The sequence below is a fragment of the Nuphar pumila genome, chromosome 10, assembly GCF_984573655.1.
Source record: "Nuphar pumila chromosome 10, dmNupPumi1.hap1.1, whole genome shotgun sequence".
NCBI lineage: Eukaryota > Viridiplantae > Streptophyta > Magnoliopsida > Nymphaeales > Nymphaeaceae > Nuphar > Nuphar pumila.
The window spans coordinates 104,607,983-104,629,081 of record NC_143258.1 but is presented as its reverse complement, the minus strand read 5'-3'; the positions used below and the strand labels follow the sequence as shown (position 1 = coordinate 104,629,081).

At 37.0% G+C, this 21,099-nt stretch overlaps 1 protein-coding gene across 1 annotated transcript; it reads right to left on the bottom strand.

The window, feature by feature from the left end:
• Positions 1-1,269: 1,269 nt before the first annotated feature.
• Positions 1,270-19,897, bottom strand: LOC149827747 (uncharacterized). The gene is made up of 11 exons (XM_090018568.1): positions 19,091-19,897; positions 16,639-16,903; positions 12,650-12,806; positions 11,752-12,553; positions 11,192-11,612; positions 10,905-11,086; positions 10,352-10,517; positions 3,250-3,480; positions 2,816-3,166; positions 2,077-2,178; positions 1,270-1,766 (listed from the first exon to the last, which is right to left on the bottom strand). The coding sequence occupies exons 1-11, from the start codon at positions 19,609-19,611 to the stop codon at positions 1,530-1,532; spliced, it is 3,435 nt and encodes a 1,144-aa protein (XP_089874694.1). The 5' UTR covers positions 19,612-19,897; the 3' UTR covers positions 1,270-1,529.
• Positions 19,898-21,099: the final 1,202 nt, after the last annotated feature.

Sequence of the window (21,099 nt, the reverse complement as noted above, 5' to 3'; positions counted from 1 at the left end):
AATCAGATCTTCACCTGATTCAACCACTGGTTCAGGCCAAAACTTATGAGAAATGTAGAAGAGGTCCCCACAGGATCCCAACCTTGCTGTCACCAAAGAACGTACAGCAAGCAGGTTTCTGCTTTTTCCGGTTATAGTGATTGGTTCTAACCAAATCAAACCATAATTAAATAGGTTCTTTGAGACAGAATCAAGAAAACATTTAAATGGAAAGATACTATAATGAGGGATGTCAACGGATCAGTTGTATTCTCTGTCTAACCCGATTTTGAATCCAATTAGTAGGACGTGGTTAAGAAAATTGAATCTGATTAGTAATCGGATTCGGTTCTGTTTAGGACTTCATAACGGATGAATATCCGAATCCAATTATACGGCTTTTATTGGATTCAGTATAAGCTTTTTTTCATCTGCATCTGAATCCGAATTCAAGTCTGATTAGCGAATTTTTTAATGGTTGGATTTGGTATTTGGCTACATCAGACCCCAATCTGAACCCTTTACATCCTTAACTCTACGTATGTCATCTTAAACCAATACACCCCTACTTGTTGTCGGGGGTAACAAGAAGGAAAATAAATCAGGAAAATAACCCCTTTCACATGCTAACAAAAGCAAGTGCCTCACATGTTTGGGTGCAAAGAAGATTGCAACATATATAGAGGAAAATTCATAACGATTGGCCATTTTCCCCGAGTTGATGAGAAACTTTGGCAACAGATTCTGTAAACCTACATGAACAGTCTCCGTTAAATTAATAATTTCTCAGAGGGCGATTTCATCATTGTATGGGTGAAAAGACATCATTTATTTTAAAAAAAAATGAAAAAAAGGCATTCACAGCTAACCAAAACACATGTTTTAATAACTCTTTTGATACGAGTGCAATTATACCAGCACTAATTTATCAGATCCCATTTAAGTTTGAAGTATGCTTGAGTAGGAATAGTACTGAGATGCAAGAACGGGTTGAATGCAATAGCTGGATCTTGGATAGTTAGGTTGTATCGTCAATGACCAAGGGGTGTCGGGTTCAAAGCCATGGGGCTATCCCCAAGTTGCCTATCAGAAAAGCTCCTATGAAATAACTTGAAAAGTGATGAATGTGCATGCTTGCATGAACGTGCCTTAATTATGTGGAATAACCCCATTGTTTTTTTAATATTTGAATGAATGATTTGTTTAACCTCATTGTGAAAATGAGTTACCCCTGTTACATTTTGATGTCACTCGGAAAGAAGGTACTCCAACTTTGCACCAAAACAGGTGTTTTGATGTATAACGTCACTTGAAATAAATTCAAAATCAAAATTTCGAGTTCAAATTACAACCAGACTGTAAATTATCGAACTACATTTTTGTCCGACTCAGAAAAAGTGATGAGCTCAGACACAGGAAACTCATCCCTGATGTTAGATTTAGAGCCCGCAAGAATAATCAATAATCTACATTAGATGATAACATTAAAGCCACCACCAGCCAGCCAGCTCATGGAACCACAACCAGATCTTCATATTCAAGTTTCAAGTCTATTCTGAATTGGCCATCGGCGATGAAGCTGCACAAAGCATGTCATAAGCCTCTTTTGCAGTCGGTCGGTTGAAAGGTTCTCCTTGAGTGCACGATTGGAACAGCTCCACTAACAATTTCATAATTTCTGCATCTTCTCCAACAGATGGAGATGATACATCAGATTCAGATACTTTTAACTTAGATGGTCCTGCTAGTTCCTCCAACTCTGGCCTAAGCAGGGGTCGCTGCTTAATCTGCAATAATAATATCCTAGTAGGTCATGCATGTAAACAAACAAACAGGTTGGGAATACGAGACTAATGTGATAGTATGTTGCACTATTTGAGCACAAAAAGATCACCCATCTCTATTCAATCTGTGTACAAACACAGCTACTGTAGGCCTACCCATTTCAAGTCATCCCAATTCTCAATGAGAAGTTTGTGACAGTATATGCATTATTTGAGCACAAAAAAGTCTATCAAAGGCATCACAATTCTCAATGAGAACCTGAAAAAAAATTGGTAAAATATTACTGATTTTATTTTGTCAAAATGATGATACCTGAATGGAAGCCTGGATTTCAGAGTCTGACAACCCAGCATAAGGGTTTTGAAGCATAAGCATCTCGTAGAGAAGACACCCATAAGACCAAATATCCACCTCCTGCAGCCACAAACTGAAGCAGTTACACTTACAACCAAGGAAACCAATCCACAGCAATATGTGAATAAAGAAATTTCTTGGTGATCTCCACAAGGATGGGTAGTTCAATGTTCACACTTATCATCTCAAGTAGAACTTTTGAATGGCCCGTAATAAAAGAAAGGAATTTGAGAAATTCTAATGGGTAACAGGGTGATCTGCTAGATATGCAGCGAGTGAATGACATGTCTAATCCGCATGTCTTTCTTTTTCACAAAATAAAATTAAAATAGACTCCTCACAGAAAAAAGTACGTTCACAAAGTGTAGTGATAAACTAAAATAAAGCGAAAAGCCAAAGTTGTGTCAAATCATGCTGCTGCTGCCAGCTTTATAAAATCAGTATATTTTTGGAGCAAAAACTTTCACAGCCAACTATGCAGAAACAGTTGCCAAAACTTAATTTTCAGAATGAATGATGGGGTAAAAGATCACTTTTTTTCAAAGAGAGTAAAGATATCATTTTCTATGAAGAGTAAAGATCACTTTTTTTCAAAATTCTCAGAAAGGTGTTTTTTTATCTCATCATGTTAAATAACACTAAATACAGATGTGATATTACTGGAACTGTGTCACGGTTCAGTAAATTGAGAATTTACCAGTCCATATGGCTCCCTTCTGTGAATTGTCTGCACCATCTCAGGGGCCATCCAGCAAGGAGTACCAACACAAGTATCAGGTGGAGGAATACCAAGGTGAGCAAGGGAGCATGTATGTAAGAAAGACTGCAAAGGTACAGCCCTGTCAAAATCACAGAGCTTCACAAGTGGACTTCCATCAACTCTTTTCTCATCTAGATCAATCAAAATGTTCAAACTTTTTATGTCCCGATGAATAATGTGCCTAGAATGAAGCTCAACCAATGCACAGGCCACATCTCTTGCGATGAACAATGCCAACCTAGCAGGAATATGTCTCTCACCATCTGTTGCTAGCTTATCTATATATGCCTGAAACACCGAGAAACAATGGCACTTCATAAAATGATGCAAGTTTAAGAGAATCCTGGAACACATTTCAGGCACTCACGTACCTTCAAAGAACCTCCCTTGACATACTCCATAACAATCGTTGACTTCAATAGATGACTTCCCCTTTTCCCGTCAGCTTCTGCATCCCACTGAGCAGAGATCTGGTGCCCATAAATTTCCACAATACAGGGATGACCCTTCACAGCCTGCAACATTCTTACTTCTCCTAAGCAGGCGTATTCAAACAAATTCCTTTCTTCCTGAGAACTATCATATGCTTTTAAAGTGTGAATCTGCACCAAGAATTAAACTATAAGCTATAGGCTATTTAACCTAGAAACCATGACGCAAAAATGAAATAAAGGTCACATTAACAAGCCGTAAGCACTTAAATAGAAATAAAATCACACGAAAAAACATTACAAAAGTAACAAAACAAACAGCACGTTAGATTCATTACGATAATCAGGGCCCAACTTATTGGGAAATTTAACCTCATAGCTATGTCACAGGGACTCTTCAACTAGGTGCCGCACCCGCGTCGCACCCGCACCCGATGCGGCCAACCTGACCCTGGGTGCAGTCAACGCACCCAGGGTCATTTATGTCCAACTTTTGGACTTTATATATATATATATATATATATATATATATATATATATATATATATATATAATTTATTTATTTTTTTGCCGCACCCCCGCACCCAAGATTTTTGAAAGTGCCGCACCCGCACCCATGTGACATAGCCTCATAGTTATTAATTGATGTCTCCAAAATGTTCAGAAGATTATCTCCAGAGGGTAATCTGAAGTACCCTATTCCTATATGAACAAAATTTGGTGAACCAGCATGTAATAAACAATTTGTGAATTGGAAATCATTTTACCATAGATTGTTAATCTGTCCTAGAATATCTAATCAGCCTAGAGGGGCAGAGCAATGTCTTCCAGGAGTAAGCATGGCATTAAGATTGCTTCCTCATACTAATAACATCAAAAGAATTAAATATAACATGCTTACAGCATAAAAACATGTTTGTGGCTGCTCCCACTTTTTCATTCTCACTCTCCTCTGTTCTCAGCTTCCTTGGTTGATCTCTCTTTAACCGGAAGCCTGTTCGACTCTTACTGCTAATAAAATTTGTCTTTTCCTCAAAAAAAACATGCTTACGGCATAAAAACTATTCAGTGCATCCAAATATCCCAGGATCAAACTTCCTCACAAAGAGCCACATATGTAAATTATTAAAATGCACAAGAGCAGTGATTAAAGACATTAGGTGCACACTTGAACTATGATATAAAACCATGCAGATAAGCAAATAAAATGGCAGACAACTAAGCCTGCAGCTCGTGACATCAATAAATTAGTATTTCAGTTAAAAAGAATTCAAATAACATAAACTGAATATATAAATCATTAGATCACCAAAAATTATTCAAAACACCAATGAATTAACATTTCATTTACGAAGAATTCAAGCAACACAAACCACATGGTTGTCCACAAAAAAAAAGAACAAACAAATAAATTATTAGATCCAGTCCGTCCGATACGGTACGACATGTGTTGTTACTTTTTGGAATATGATACGATACACACTCGTATCGTGATACGAGTACATATTGCAAGGTTTTAAAACCCAATGACTCGGGACTCGACTCATTCTTTATTGACTCGTGACTCGGCGGGTCAACTCGGTGACTCGGACCGGGTTTTGTTAACTTTTTATTTTAAAAGAAAAACAATATATAAATTGTCATTTACACATATAAAGGTTTATAGAATGACTTAATTACTAGTTTAATTGATTAATAAGTAAAATAACATTAAGTAAAACTATATCTAACTTATAATTATTCATCTAATAGCAAGAAATCGAACAACCAAGCAAAACAATAATTCAATATTTCAATAAAAACAAACCCTAAAGTTAAGTTAAGTTAAAAACTTACAGGAGTAAGAGTAAAAACTAAAGTAAAGATAACCATACTTGAGCAATCTGCAATACATTTCAGCAATCAACTTTCGTTTTTCAGTTTTCACTTCGATTTGTACTCGCATTGTATCATATGTAATCTGCAAATTTAATGAGTGACAATAATTCTAATTTTTTATGTACCAACTCTTAATATATTGAAAATTTAGAAATCATCACATGATAAGCTAAAGATGTTGAGTAAAGTTTAAACCATTCACCACAATCTAGTACAACTGTACAAGTAAGAAATATAAAGTATAAAGCATAAGGCCTGTGGCCATATAACACAATTACAAAGTTCATAAGTATAAAGTTAATAATCATAACACAATGACAAAGTCTATCACCAAATTGATACACAAAAAATCAAATTTCAAACATCCACAATTCATCAACTTTTGCAAAATATGATATCTCAAGTTAAGAGTCAAATCTCAAATAGAGGCGAAGTGCTATTATTTGAAACTTCATTTGAATCAATTCTTGAGTTGAAAGTAGAAATTAATGGCTGAATTGGAGTACTAGTGGTTGCATTTTCCCTTGCATCTACATCTTCAACTCCATCATCAATAAGATTAGCTTCTTCAATGTTTTCAACTTCCATCTCCAAGTCCCATAAGAAATCCTTCATTCAATAAAATATAACACATTCTTAAGCATGCAATAGAGAAAGACAAAAAATTAAATTGAAAAAATTTTAATCAAGTTAAAATATCAAACAATATGAGTCGCCCAATTAGAATTTTAATCAAGTTTTGTCAAGCCAAAAGTGCCCAGAACTCGCCCGAGTCTAGTATGACTCGTGACTCGGCCGAGTCAATGACAAGTCGCAACCAAGTCTTCGCAAACTGAGTTTACCTTGCCGGGTTGACTCGCTGGAGGTCCGAGCCGAGCCGAGTCACCGAGTTGACTCAGCGAGTTTTAAAACCTTGACGTATTGTACCTGTATCGTCTGTATCATACAATAGACACATTTATTGTATTGTATCGTACGATACAGGTGTATTGTACGATACAGGTGTGGCGCCCTTAAAAAAGACCTGAAACTTATTAAGATTTGAGTTTTAAAGGCCTCTTGAGGGTTGTCTTCTATATTTGTCTAAAGGTTGTTAGAAGAGAACCCATGCACCCTAGGATCCGTGAGATCGATTTGAATGCCAATTCGTGTGCAAGAGATAAGGATTTTGCGATTTTATCAATAGTGCATTTTCATCATTTTTTCACTTAAGTGGGTTAAGGTAAAACAATCCCTACTATTTGCTTCTTATCGAGTTTTTTGGGGGCAAAATAGCATCAGAGAATCTGGCGTGGCAATGGGGCACTCAAGTAATGAGTGAAAACTGATTAAAAATCAATTGCAACTATTGCCAAAATTCTTCTTCAAGTGGTATCTCTCGGTTGAAACATCATTTAGCCGGGACACATCATAATGTAAAAGTATGCATGTCAAGAAAATTGTTGGATGTCGTGAAATGACAATGCTAACAATTACTTAATGGTATGAGAGGAAAAAGACAAAAGAGATAAATAAGGCAGAAATAGGGTATGCAGAACCCTGAGATGATGTGTATTATAGCGATGAGCTCTGTACTTCTGATCCTACAACCCCTATCACAAGATCAGAAGTAGGAAGTTAAACAGCAAAGGAGAAAGGTGTGGTTGGTGTCAATAGTAGTGTCGCTACTGGTACAAAAAAAAGAGGAGGGTGAGGGAGTTCTTCAAGAGAAGGTAGAGCTAGAGGTTCTATTAGGAGTTTTATCCCTTCTAGGACTGACACTGGGGCGTAACCCGACATTCGTACTACTATGATTCTTAAACATTTAGTCGAGCAAGTAAATGTTGTGGTTGGGAGATGGTTCTATGATGCATGCATTCCTTCATTGTGGCAAATTTCTTTTATTTTCAGGTTATGACAGATGTCATAACCCGTATCCGACCTGAATACAAGATGCCTTCATATCATGTTTTGAGAAAAAAAGTTTTAGATACTAATGTGAAAGAAATTAAGGCATATCGTGATGAGATAAGGCAGTCATGGAGAGAAACAGGGTGTAGCATAAGAAAGTCAAGGACCTTGATAAATTTTCTTTTATATTGTCTCAAAAAACTATGTTTTTGAAGTCAATAGAGTTTTTTATCAGGTTGTAGAAGAAGTTCAACCTCAAAATATTGTACAATTTATTACTGATAATGCAGCAAATTATATGTCAGTAAGTAAAGAATTGGTAGAAATTTTTGGGTCATTCTTTTGGACCTTGTGTGTTGCCCATTGCATAGACCTCATTCTTGAGGACATTGACAAAATGGATGAGATAAAGCAGACAATTGAACGCTGCCAAAAAATTACTAAATTTATTTATAATCATACATGGGTTTTGAGCCTAATAAAAAGTACACTAGTGGTGCTGAGTTGATTCGTAGTACCGTTACTAGATTTGCTACGAATTTTTTTACAGTGCAAAGTCTAGTAAATAATAAAGTTGCACTAAAAAAGTATTTTCATAAGACGAGTATAATGCATATCCCCAAGCACAAAAAAGGAAGCCTAGAGAAATTATAGATATTATATTAATAAGTGAATTCTGACCAGCTACGGGTTATCTCTATGAGGTCATGAAAAAGGCAGAAGAGGTCATTAGGGATAATTTGAAGGAAAAAAAGTTGTACATACCTATATAGAACATCATTGATCATAGGTGGACTGAGCAACTTCATCAACCTCTTCAGGATACAACATATTATTTAAATCTTGCATTTATATACTTCCCTACGTTTAAAATGGACAGGAAAGCCAACAAGAGACTTTTGGATTATATTGAAAGGTTGAACCCTGATTATAGGGTTCAATAACAAATTCATAAGGAAATGAAAACTTATGATAATTCATTGTATGATATGGAGAGACCTACAACAATGCGAAACCGCGTCATGATGCGTCTAGGTAATTTATTTTGTCTATTTCAATTTTAATTTCATATTATTATTTAGTTATGATATTTTGTAAGATTGTATCTATTATTATTTTATTGATTTCTCATTTTCTTGTTTTTTGAAGCATATAGTGGTTCAGGTTTAAAAGTGATGTTCCAAATTTGAGAGCTTTTGTCATTCACATTCTTAGCCAAACATGTAGTGCAAGTGGATACAAAAAAAAACAAGAGTGTCTTTGAGCAAAATCCATATAAAAAAAAGAAATAGATTGGAGCATCAATGGCTCAATAACCTCATTTACCTTCTCTATAACTTACGAATGAGGCTCGGGTAAATAAAATTATAAAGTTTATTTGTCATTTTCATGTGTTTATTTGAAGTTTTTTTATATCATTCAAAACCCAACTAATTTTAATTTTTTTATGTCATCTTTTTAAGCAAATCGAAAAGTTATCATTAAGGAGGCACAAAGAATAATTTGATCCCATCAGTTTGGAACATATTGATGAACTGGATGCATGGGTTGAAGAAGAATCAGGGACTCTTTTGAATGAAGAAGACATTCAATGAATTAACGTGAAAGGAGCACAGGAGGTAGATGATGAAGACCTCACGTATCTTGGAGACGATGTGAATGTCGAAGAAGGAGAAAAAGAAGAAGATAATGATGAGAAGAAGATTATGATTATTGAGGTTTTATATAATATGTTTTAGAAAAACTTGGCTATTTAACATTTAACTATTCATATTTCATAAACTTGGTTATTTTGTTTTTGTTTATGTAATATGAAAGTATGAGTCTTGTGGCATATTCTTAATTGCAAGATATTTAATATTTTATATTATTCTTGTGAGATGTGCATGCAATATTATCTATGATTCTATATTAGTTGATGTTTGATGATGTCATATGTGGTTCATAGAGACATAAATGTTTCATATGTGATTTTATGGTTGCATTTTGTACAATTCATCATTGTTTCATGTGACATGATTGTTTAAGAATTTTTGTTATTTTTTTCTGATTTTTCTTATTTTTTGGATTTTTTGAAACAATTTTATTACAAATTTATGATATTTTACTATACGATACAATATGGTGTTACTTTGGGCCCAACCGATATGGGTAACTATATGATACTTAGAACCTTGACTAGATCACCAAAAATAATTCAAACGTTCAGCTTTTACAGATGTGAACCATTCAAATATTTGTATTTTTGTTTTCTATCTTAAATTCATCGGGCTCTCCTTTTGGTGTCAAAAGAAGAAAATCAGATAACACATCTTGACACCGGCAACATGCCTCACAAGCCACATCACGGGCATAGCTGCCAGTAAATGGCATGACATGGTTACATCCAGCACAACACAATTATTTCCCAAAAGAAAAAAGTTGCAAGGATGCACGTAGGTTGTGTATGTTGTACAACACAAAATAATAAACATAATACATAAAGAAAATATTAAAAAAAATTTATTAAAACATATAATGTATATTATACATTGTCTAGCATGTCTATAAGAAATCTTTGAAATATGCCTTCTGAAATCCTGCAGCAAAGTGTGAGAAGAGGAAGAAGAAGCCAACGTTGGAATAGAGGAGCAGTCCACGATTTTTTTCCTGTACGTGGCTGCCTCCTGTTTCATTAGTATTTAGTATGAAACATTAGGGTTCGGTATTTTACCAGAATACCCTTAATACAAACACTTTTTACATAATATTTTTACAGACTGGATCGGATCTGTCCGAACCCGATCCAAAACATCCACATTATCATTTTTCTTACAATGTCCATATAGGGCAGCAGCCAGCACCAGTAACACAGACGTGGGGAATATTAAGGTACCCATTTTACATAGTTCCCACTAGAGCAGGTTATATCAGGATTGCCCCATAAATTTGCTACTGCTAACTTTCTGCTGCTGCAGCTTATACAGCAACACATGCCCTGAGAAACACTCGATAGCAAAGCAGGGCCATTAATAAGACCCAGATTTCTCATGCAACTTCTGTTAGAATGAACGCAAGCATGAATTCACACACCAAATAGTGATGAATTACCAGACCAAAGAATGACAATGACACAAGTGAATTCTTGCATACTTGCATAGTTCCAACATGTACTATCTAATAAGTTCAAAAGAACGAGTTTAACAATTATAGTAAATGGAACAACAAGCACTACTATCAGATCTGAAACAAATATTATCATGATTGGTGCAGAGAGTATACGAACGAAGAACACCTTTGCAGCAGCTGCAATGGCTCCAAACATGCATCTTCTAACAATCGACCCTGAAGCTTTCTCCGTCACTACATCAGATAGTGATAATGAAGGAAAAGATCTCCCAGAGATGGTCAAATAGTCCGGACTGGTGACAGGAACATGAAACTGATTCAAGGGTATGTACCTGAAACAGACATGTTGCATCTCATGAGGTCAGCACAAATCATATGAAGTAGAAAGGAGAAACACACAAAAATATTTGGAACCCAATAGCACTGGCTACAAGCCTAGTCATGCTATTTATCTGATGTCTAATCATGCAAGATGTTCAAATTCATGCATTAAAAAAGATATCCAGAACCTACTAAAATTTATTTTTATTTTTATTTTGGGGGAGGTGGGTGGATGGGGGCACAAGAGAGACCAAGGTTACCAGATTAGGAAGTGGAAACGGAAAGCGGAAGCGAGAAGGGAGGTATTTTAAAATTCATAAGCGGGAAACGAAAAATCAATTTAAAAGCGTAGGAATAACTTTGAGAGAGACATATTATATGAGAAATAAGCAAACTACCTGCAAAAGTATTCTGGATCTATCTCTTCCCTAATGTCAGAAGGGTAGCATGCATCAACAACCATACGCCTCCAAGAACAGACATCTTGAATGAGGATGACATTCCAAGCATGTGGCATGAAATCCAGATAACCTCGAACAAGCTCACAAGGGATGGGAGGATCTGCCCTATCACAAAGGTACTTCACAATTCAAATGAACAGTCAGAACATAACATAGTGATGGGCAATCACAATGATACACATAATGACAACAGGAAAAAGAAAAAGAAAATTTGGTATTAACACCTTCATGAGAACTGCTCTGTGACGACAAATACCAAACCGCAAAGCCCCTATAGGAACAATGTTAGAATTGTGTCGTTCTTTGATTAGCCGTAGTGACTGCTCACAGAGATTACTGAAGCTTACAGCATCTATCATGCTTGAAATGCAGGAGCTTCTGACCTCATGATCACTTCCAGTGGAGCACGTGCAGATGAAAGGTTGTTGATAATTTGAAGCAGCAACAGCCTTGCGCATCCTAACAATGTTTGTAGTTTTGTCACTGCCACCAAAGCAATCTGAAACAAAGAGGGCAAGCACAGATGCCCTTACGAAGTTATCAACCTCATGTATTCTCTTGTCTGTTGATTGCTTCACCTGCTTTAGCCGAGAAAGCAGTGCTTGTGCTGACAATGCAATCGCGTGCAACTCCTCATCAGTATGTCTGTCAGTAGAAGACATGACATCCTCAGATACATTAATGAAAACACATAAACAACATGAGCTCAGAGAGAGAGAGAGAGAGTATGTGTCTATTTGTAAACATGTGTGAGTCTGGAGAGTAGTTTTGCATAAGGTCTAACCTGTCAACCAAGATAACCTCACGTGAATCAAGGCAAAATCTGTGATCATAATTCTCCAGTGACATGAAAGGGCGACCTCGTCCAGCATCATAGAAGCCATCCGGTAGATGGTCATTCACACCACAGAATGACTCAGTACTGTATTTGCATGATAAATTTAAGCAATCATCAACTGGTCTTCGGCATTTGCTTGGTTTAGGATTATCAGGAGCCCTGTCAGAATGCCTTTTTGACTTCGAAATGCATTTCTGTTTCCCACACCTACCATCATCTTCATTTTCTATTTCCTTGAGATGGCTCACTGGGAACACACTACGGTTCCTGCAATTGCTGTCTGATTCACATTCACACTGTTTACAATCATCAATCACAGTAGATGGAATGCCAGGACAATCTTCAAAAACATTGTCTGACTGAATTTGACTGTCATCAACCTGACCGACAGTAACAATTTGAGAACCACTGTCTGAAGCAATGTCAAGTATAGCACAAGGAAGATCTTTGGCCATGTTTGACACGTGTACATCAGAATTTTGCCCAGATTCAGAATGTGACTGCTTTTCTTCACCATCCAGATGTTGCAGTTGGCATCCATCACTCTTTGTGACACTACATGGCTTAAAGCTTGAAGTTACTTTCACACTCAACATCTCATCATGATTCCCAGATTTCAGTTTTCTACTGTTGTTCAATCGTTCCTGACGAGCCTTTTCTTGTTGACAGTCACTACATTTCCACCCCTTTCTCATTCTCCAAGAACTAGATCTACTGTTTGATGCAGTTTCAGAGGATATACTTGAAGATAGTCACTGACATCCTTTAAGTGCACCAGAATAAAAGGTTATGCTAAGAAGACAAGAAAAATAGAAACAAGTTCTGAAGTTGTAGCCACACTCACCAATAGAATGACTTTCCTTAACACTATCAACAGCATCAGGTACATCCACCTCACTAATAGAACTCGCCACTTTACTCAGTGCAGCTTCCCTCCCATTTCCTTCCATGTTGCAGTGTATCCATGAAGGTATTCGTTGGCAACTGTATAGTTTATTGTGCTAGAGACAAATGAAAATTTAAAGCATATGAGTTAACAATGTCAAGCTAAGCGGCAAAACAAGGACATAAATAGATTAAATATATGTTATGAGTGAGCACAAAAGCTTGAGACAACTTGGAATTTAGATAAAAGCTTTCAGAAGGCATCTGGTCAGATATAGAAGCACAGCATAATAGAAAGTCAAACAGCAAAAATATCCAAGCAAGATGCAAGATATCAAAAGGATTGAGAACTTGGCCTACAAGTAGCCTAAGATAGGGTTCTGGTATATCTACAGTCAAAGGAGCATCTAGGCAACTTGAGAATACATTTTATTTTATGCCACTAAAATTTCCAAACTTACAAGTTGCGAGGGGATTATAGTTTATAAAATAATTTGATAGAATAGATAAAGCAATGTCATGCATGTAAGATATGTTTTTTTCCAGTATTACATCCAACCATATACAAAGACTAATAGATGCATTACAACTGCAATCATGGCACCAAAGCTACATAAGTAAACCATGAGAATCCCTAAGGAGATAGGCTTTGTCTTTCCATCTTTTTCCATTACCTAGGGTTACTCATTATGCTACCAAATGATGACGCTATTGTACTAAGATTGATCATATCCAAAGAAATTTCCAAGCCATCATAACATCAAAGAACATCACCAATACAGATCCACCTAGGAAACACCAAAGACTTCATATATAAAAATAGAAACAGGGGTAGCCATGACAAAAAATTAGTAACTTTGCAATTTTTTTCAAAAATGAAATGCTATTTCGAAGTATATTTGAAGAATTCATTTTTTCCTTTTTTGCCCTTACCATTATGATAGGAAAATGTTACTTAGGCATCCCTATCCAAATGGTGTCTATGTTAACACAAACCCAAATTGACACCAAACCCTTACTCCGGACATGCGCTATCATTCCCATTCTGCTTCATCCACTCAATGTTCTTTTAATTTTGTTCCAGTGCTGCAAACCATTGCTCTAAAGCAGCTTGTGTTGGCTAAGTATGGATTCGGAGGGTTTCATGGTGAAATCTAATCTCTAGAAGTTGCAAGCTTGATGAGCATGGAATCCTCGTCTTTGATGGTTGATGTAGAGGTATCTCAAATGGATCCATGTGTTAAATCAAGTTCTAGCTAGATGGATTTGGGTTAATAGAATCTTGGATCCTTGGATCCATATAGGTATAGATGAGTATAAGTTGGGATCTATGTCACATGGGTGCGGGTGCGGGTGCGACATGGGTGCAGCGCAATTTCAAAAATTTTGGACATGGGGACTCGGCTATATATATATATATATATATATATATATATATATATATATATATATATATATAACAATAAATTAATAAGATAACATGGGGAACGATCAAAGTAATAAGATAGCACTGGCCATGTGACTGTGCACACAGACTGGCTATATATATATATATATATATATATATATATATATATATATATATATATATATATATATATATATATATTATTTTGTTTTAAATATAAAAAATTTGATTTTTTTCAGTTTTTTGCCCTAAAATGGACAAAAATAGACTTGGTCAAAGTTGACCTAGTCCAAAATATGGACAGACTCGGCCCCAGTGCGTTGACCAAGTCTGACACTTGGTTGACTGTGTCCACCCCGTGTCCGAAGCCACACCCGTGTCGGGGAGTGTCGACGTGGGTGCGTCGACCCCCTAGCCGAGTTTGTGTGACATAGGTTGGGATTCATATTGGTTTTAATGTTGGGTAGTTCTAGGTTCACAGATAATAAATTTCAAGAGGACACGATACAAGCATTGTGTCTAATTTGGTTCGAGAGTATACAGCTTCACAGAATGACAACACAAGGGCTAAATAAGAGTTTCTCACTTTGTTGCAATGCTGTGAAAAGTGTAGAGGCATAGTGAAGCGCTCCACCAAAAAGTGAAGCAAGGCATAAACCTCGGGGCGTAAAGTTTAAGCCTCAAAAAAATTGAAAACTTTAAAAAAATATCGAATGCCAAAAAATTAACACACAAAAGAATGTCATAATATTAACAAACACACGAAAGCCCCTAATTTAAAGCCCTATAATCCATTTATCTTCACCAAACACTACATCAAAAGAATTAGCACACATTTTTGCATGCATACACGTAATAGAATGCCACAAAATTAATGAATACACAAAAGCCCCTAATGTGAAGCCCTATAATCAATTTATCTTCACTAAACACTACATCAAAAGGGTCGGCCAACACATATTTGCATGAATATATGCATCTACTTAAAACAAAGCAAAAGAATGCAAAAATGCCTAAAATGAAACCCTCAAAATCCACTCATTTTGTCTATACCTTAACTCAAAGGGTCGGTTAACAGAAAAGAAAGAGGGGGATGGAGAGAGAAAAAAAGAGATAGAGCAACATCAATAGAGAGAGAGATGAGAGAGTATCGGGCGGCAGAGAGAGATGAGAGACAGTCTTCTTATTATTATTCTTTTGGCAAAGAGGGGGATAGAGAGAGTGGGAAAGCGAATCGAGAGATGAGAGAGACAGCGCGAGTGAGAGACTAAGAGAAATGAGAGAGACAAAGAGAAAGAGAGGGAGAGCAAGAGACTAATTAGGGTCGGGGCCCTAATTTGGGTCAACCTGTTGTGTTTTTTAAATGCGCCTCAAGGCACAAAGGCCCTCGCCTTGGGGAGAGACACGTTTGTGCATTTTTTACAACGTTGGTTTGTTGCATCAAAGTCAGCATCTCAACTGCTGCACTTTGATCATTCTTGCTTTCAATACAAGTTCTCTAATAGCTATAATCGCGTTGACGATCTACAACTCTGATACCAATTGATATAAACCTAGAGATCGTATCAAGTGATGAACGAGGAAATCAAAATGAGAGAGAGAGAGGAACAACTTAGGGTTGCTCTAAAAGAACCTTAATCCACAAGCAATTGCTTAGCCCAAAAGAAACTTCTTCACTAATGAAGAATCCCATTACAATAGGTATTTATCAACTTCACCCAAACCCTAACTTCGATGTGAAGCAACCTTAATGAATCTAAATGGATCCGGTCTTGAGCCAACCAAACCCAAACAAATAAAGGACAAAGATACAATTAAAATACTCATACTCATACCAAGACACAAATGAAACACCAAAACCTTAAAGTAAGACTCACAAATGCAAATTAACACTAAACCCTCATGTGCTATTACAGGTCTTCTACTAAGATTACTTAATTTGGCTCATCAGAAAAAGAATAACTTAATTCCAATGACTTCATGATAAGTCTCTCCAAAAGTGATTTATTGTGCCACAGAATTCTTTGATTCTTTCTCACGCATATAACATGGTATAAACGGTGGGAGAATTTTCTTATAATCAAACTGGGTTTAATGGCCCTTCTGCTTATTAATCTTAACCACAAGCAGATTGGTTTGATGATGTAACCATATAGATGTCCCCTACAACACATCCAAACCAACGGTAGTTTGACATGAACTCTTCGGAAGGCAAAAGAAAGCGATAGCATGAACTATGCCAGCCAAAATACAGAATCACTTGCACAAGGAAACCCATGGAAAAATGAAAGCAAGAAATAGAACCATTTCCTCAGGTTAGATGAAGCACTAAAATCTCTATTGCATCGTCATAATAGATTTAAAAAGTACAGACTAAGCATGGATATGTGATTTTCACAAAAGACAGATCCTCATAAACTTGCATAAAGATATTACATATGAAATTCCATTTAAAAAAAAAAAGAGGTTGCAAAATTTAAAGGCAACTAAGGAATTTGAAGACAAAATTTTAAGGCAACAGATTTTGCAATGTAAATTACCTGCAGATTCAAAAGACGAAGAGACTGCATTGAAGAAAGTTTGAGAGGATGCAAGGACGTCAATCTATTGTGTGACAAGTCCATGCTCTCTAGCTTGATCAAACAAGATAGACCAACAGGCAGATCCACCAACTTATTACAAGCAACTCTCAGAGATTTTAGGGAGGTCAAGTCAGCTATGTCATCAGGTAGCTTTTTCAGCTTATTGAATGAGAGATCAAGGTATTCAAGCTTCCTAAGAGAACCAATATCTGGAGGAAGATATCTGCAAAATAATTTAAGTAATAAGAAAACTATTTTAGTATGCATATATCCATAAGAAAAATGGCATGAAAAAAGTGCTATTAACAAATCATATTAAAGTAGCAATATGGATGCAATATCATTTGCATGAACTAATTGGATTGCAAGTGTTGTTACCAAGATGAAAGGAAATACTGCTTCTCTATTAATAAACCATCTGTAAGTGTCAGGCACAGTCTAACAGTACTGGAATTGACAGAGGGAAAATAACATCTGGCTAATAAAGTCTTGGTGGTGGGAATACTATAGCATCATGACTTCCTTAAATTGGAAAATTGGCCTGGATGAAATGTTTTTACCATCTTGTTTTTTCACCTCTAGGCTCTCCTGAGATAGGACAATATTAAAATATTCAGGAGACACTTGTTTTAGGGAAAATACTTTTCCAAAACAAAATCATGTGAAATTCCATATTTGATCAGTCATCTTATCAAATCCATAGCATTGCAATTAAAGATTTGTCCTTCCCTTTCTCGTTTTGGAGACACATGATGCATAATTCATCAGTGTCATCTTATCAAATCCATAACATAAGTGTGCATCTTACCGGGCAATGAGAACTTTTATAATAATGGGTTATGATTATTCCATCAAAGAATTTTGAAGTTCCCTGTGTTTAAGTAGCACCTTCAGTTTGATATTTCATTGAAGTCGTGCCCTTTCTTCAAAATGGATTTAAAAGTAAAAAGATATAATGAGAGTTGGATGGATGACCATGAATATGGATGGGCTTTAATTGTTGCTTGATTCTCTTTTCTCATTCAGAGGGTGTAAAAACACCTTGCACCTTTATTTCAGCCATCATTATGGGAATGAGGTAGTAAGAGATATTTTCTGCCAGAGTTCCTTGGAGCAAGAATTAAGCAGTACAAAGATGTTGATGGGTAATTGAGTAGGTACCAGGAATCATCCATCTGATAAAAAATGGACAAGTCCTGACTGCTCAGACAACAAAGAAGTGCATCAGGAAATATTAAAGATTGGAGGGAGAAATACACAAGTCTGTTATCACGGATTAACTGATCCAACCAATGCTAACACTTTCCCAAAAAATGTAAAAGAATTGCTTCAATGTTCTTCAATGAAAAAAGCCAAATGTATTTTATAGTTCAAAACATAAACAAATGCTAAATTTTAAAAGTTTCATGAACTCAATCACATTGTATTCAAGTTACCATGATGAGCACATCTTTTCAGCATGCACACGATGTAAAATAAGCATGACTTTATTCAGTACAATGAAGTAAGAGCATAACAGAACTAGGTGTAGCATGCCTAGGAGTCATTAGTGAAAATCTGACAGGACCATGAATCAATCTAGCTCTCTCAAGGATAAAAACTCTAACTCTGTGACTGTCAACGATAAAAATGGATGTATGCCTACACTAGTTGAAAAATCAATCCTTGTTATTATTTGCATTATAAAAATAATGACAACTCCAAGAATACACAATTTCAAAAGTACCCATTTCAGCCTGCTCCATATCATAAATAAAATTATAGGCAATTAGTAGCTTAAGGACCAGCACAGTAACTAATTAACTCCTCTATTTTAAAATTAACATTTGAGACGCAAATGCTGGCAGTAACTCAATTGATGATAGGCATACACACCTCTCTGGACATATTGAAATGGGTTTTCAAATATTTTTCAAAGTATGCACAGGATATATGTGCATACACATGCACACGGTTTTACTTGACCACGTTGTCACTGTAAACACTTTATGAGTGAGGGTTCAAAAATTGAATTTCGCACTGTTTTTTTTAGGTGCAGTTACATAGCCGTAGCGTTTCTTGGTTACCAAGCATAGAATCCATCAAGAAAATAGCATACCTGCATGTGTTCTAAGAACGTATCGAATGCACATATTCTCAGTCGTCTTGAACATGAATAAGGTTTTGACACATTTCCACACCTTCAACTAAAAATGGCTATTATACTACAAAAGAGAAAAGCAGATTCACCAAATTTAGCCAATACTATCATCGTCAACAATGAGATGGCAACACTAGCGTTGGTCATACTGGCGGTGATGATGATGGTGGCGGTGGGGGTGATTGTGGAACAATGTATAAGCAAATTTGGCAAATACCATTAAAGCCGACAATTACCTCAGTGATGATGGCAACGGGATTAGAGTTTTACCTGATGGAGAAATGGCAGACAGAGAGCCGGGTGAGGCAACTCAAATTGGCGAGGCCACACAAGATAGAGAAGGCAGACGGTCGGGGAGGCAACAGGGAAATCTCCAACTCCTTCAATCCCTTCAGTTTCTGCGGCTCGATGCTCCCGAACCCCGGCGAACAGACCCTTAACTGCAGCCTCTCCAACTTCGTCAGGCAACCCATCTCTGGCGGGAAGACATTCACCTCATTGGCGAAGAACTTCAGCGTCTTCAACCCCGGCAGCCGCTCGACCGCATCAGGGATCAAATTGAACGAGTTTTTGAAAATATACAACCCGGAAGCCGGGTTCCCCACCGGAGATGAAGTGTCTAGAAGAGATAATTCGCACTTATTCCCGGTAACATCGATGATTTCTTCGTCGTCTCCACGTCCACTGCCACCCGCTTCAGGCTGGGGCTCCTCGGACAATGGCGTCGTATCCTGGGTGTTCCCCGGATTTTCGTCGGACGAACCGGATTCTTCTCTCGCTCGCTCCTCCATCTCTAAAGGTGGAATCCCCTCCCCACCCAAATTTCGCCTTCCCGAGAAGAATGGCGGGGGGGGGGGGGGGGGGACTAGAAAGAAAGAATGGGGGGAAGATAGTATCTTGGGCAAGAAGGAAACTAGGGTTTTCGAGAAATAGTTTGGGGGTTCTGATTCTTTTTCATGGGAACGACGAAGGAGCTCTCTCTCTCTCTCTCTCTCTCTCTCTCTCTCAGAGGATTAGGGTTTCTCTTCTACTGGAGCACCCAGTAGAGTTTGGTCCTAATCCCTCCCTAACTCTCATGGTTTTTGACGTCCTCCCTTTCTTCTTCTTTTTCTTGATAATTTTTAAATGGCCACCAAACTTTTTATCTTAAATAATATACCCGCATATTTTCTACACGTTTTCTGTAAAACCCCCCAATATCTGCCAACCTCAAGCACGTACCCTTATTTCTCTGCCACGTTTGGCTTTTTATTTTTTTTAATGTGGATTCAGGAAATGCATCCGAATTGGAATCCTACCTAGTTCCCAGATATGTGTAAATAAACTATCCTACCAGATCTTAGTGTACTCGGGTGTGGTTTCTTATAAATTCAAACAAAGAAAATATCCTGAGTTGAAAAAGTGTTTTGAGCACCGTCTCCACACTAGAAAAGCAAGGTGAGTGGCTGCTCCTTTCAAAAAACGTGATTCAGAATCACTTTATAATTTGCTTGAGATTCAAAATCACACAAATATCCTGAATTGAAAATGTGTTTTGAGCGCACTAGAAAAGCAATGTGAGCGATGGCACTAAAGGTACGTGAGGCTGCTCCTTTCAAAAAACACTGGGTTTTGAACTTGCAACGTCCCAACACAAAGTGACGTGCACTAGCTGCTCCTACCAGACAAGCGGATACGATGGAAAGCAAAGTTACACATAACACTCTTTCTAATGCTGCTTGGCAAAGTTTGTTTATTTTAGATCTTCCTCTTCTTCCTAGCCTACTTGATGAAGTTTGATAGAAATGCCAATAATGAGGATTTCTTGAAATTGAAGTAAACTACTGTATTTTCAGCTGCACAGTGCGGGAAGTGTACAGGAAAGGAGCATGGTCCATTATTTAAATATTACAAATATATATAGTTTGCGAATCTTGGCATGACAATAAGTGATATCGGTTGCTCACTCAAGATGGATTGAAGTGCTTGGGATGAAATTTGGCCACCAGGTGAGTACTTTGTAAACTGGAAGAGACTGTTGATCATCTTTTTATTTTCTGTAGGGTGTCTAAATTCATATGGCCAAAGCTGGTTCATTGTTTTGGAAAAAAGAAGGCTCATAATTGGCACTGGGTGATGCATTGTGCTGGTGGGGAATGCATGGTTGAAAAAGAGAAAGTAGTCAATCAAGGTTGGTTACTCACCCCCAAAGGGGTTTGGTGTAGTGGGATGGGACCTAGGCCACTAGGCCGAAGCATGGTGACTCCCTGAGCGCAAAGGGTAAGCCTATGAAGTTTTAC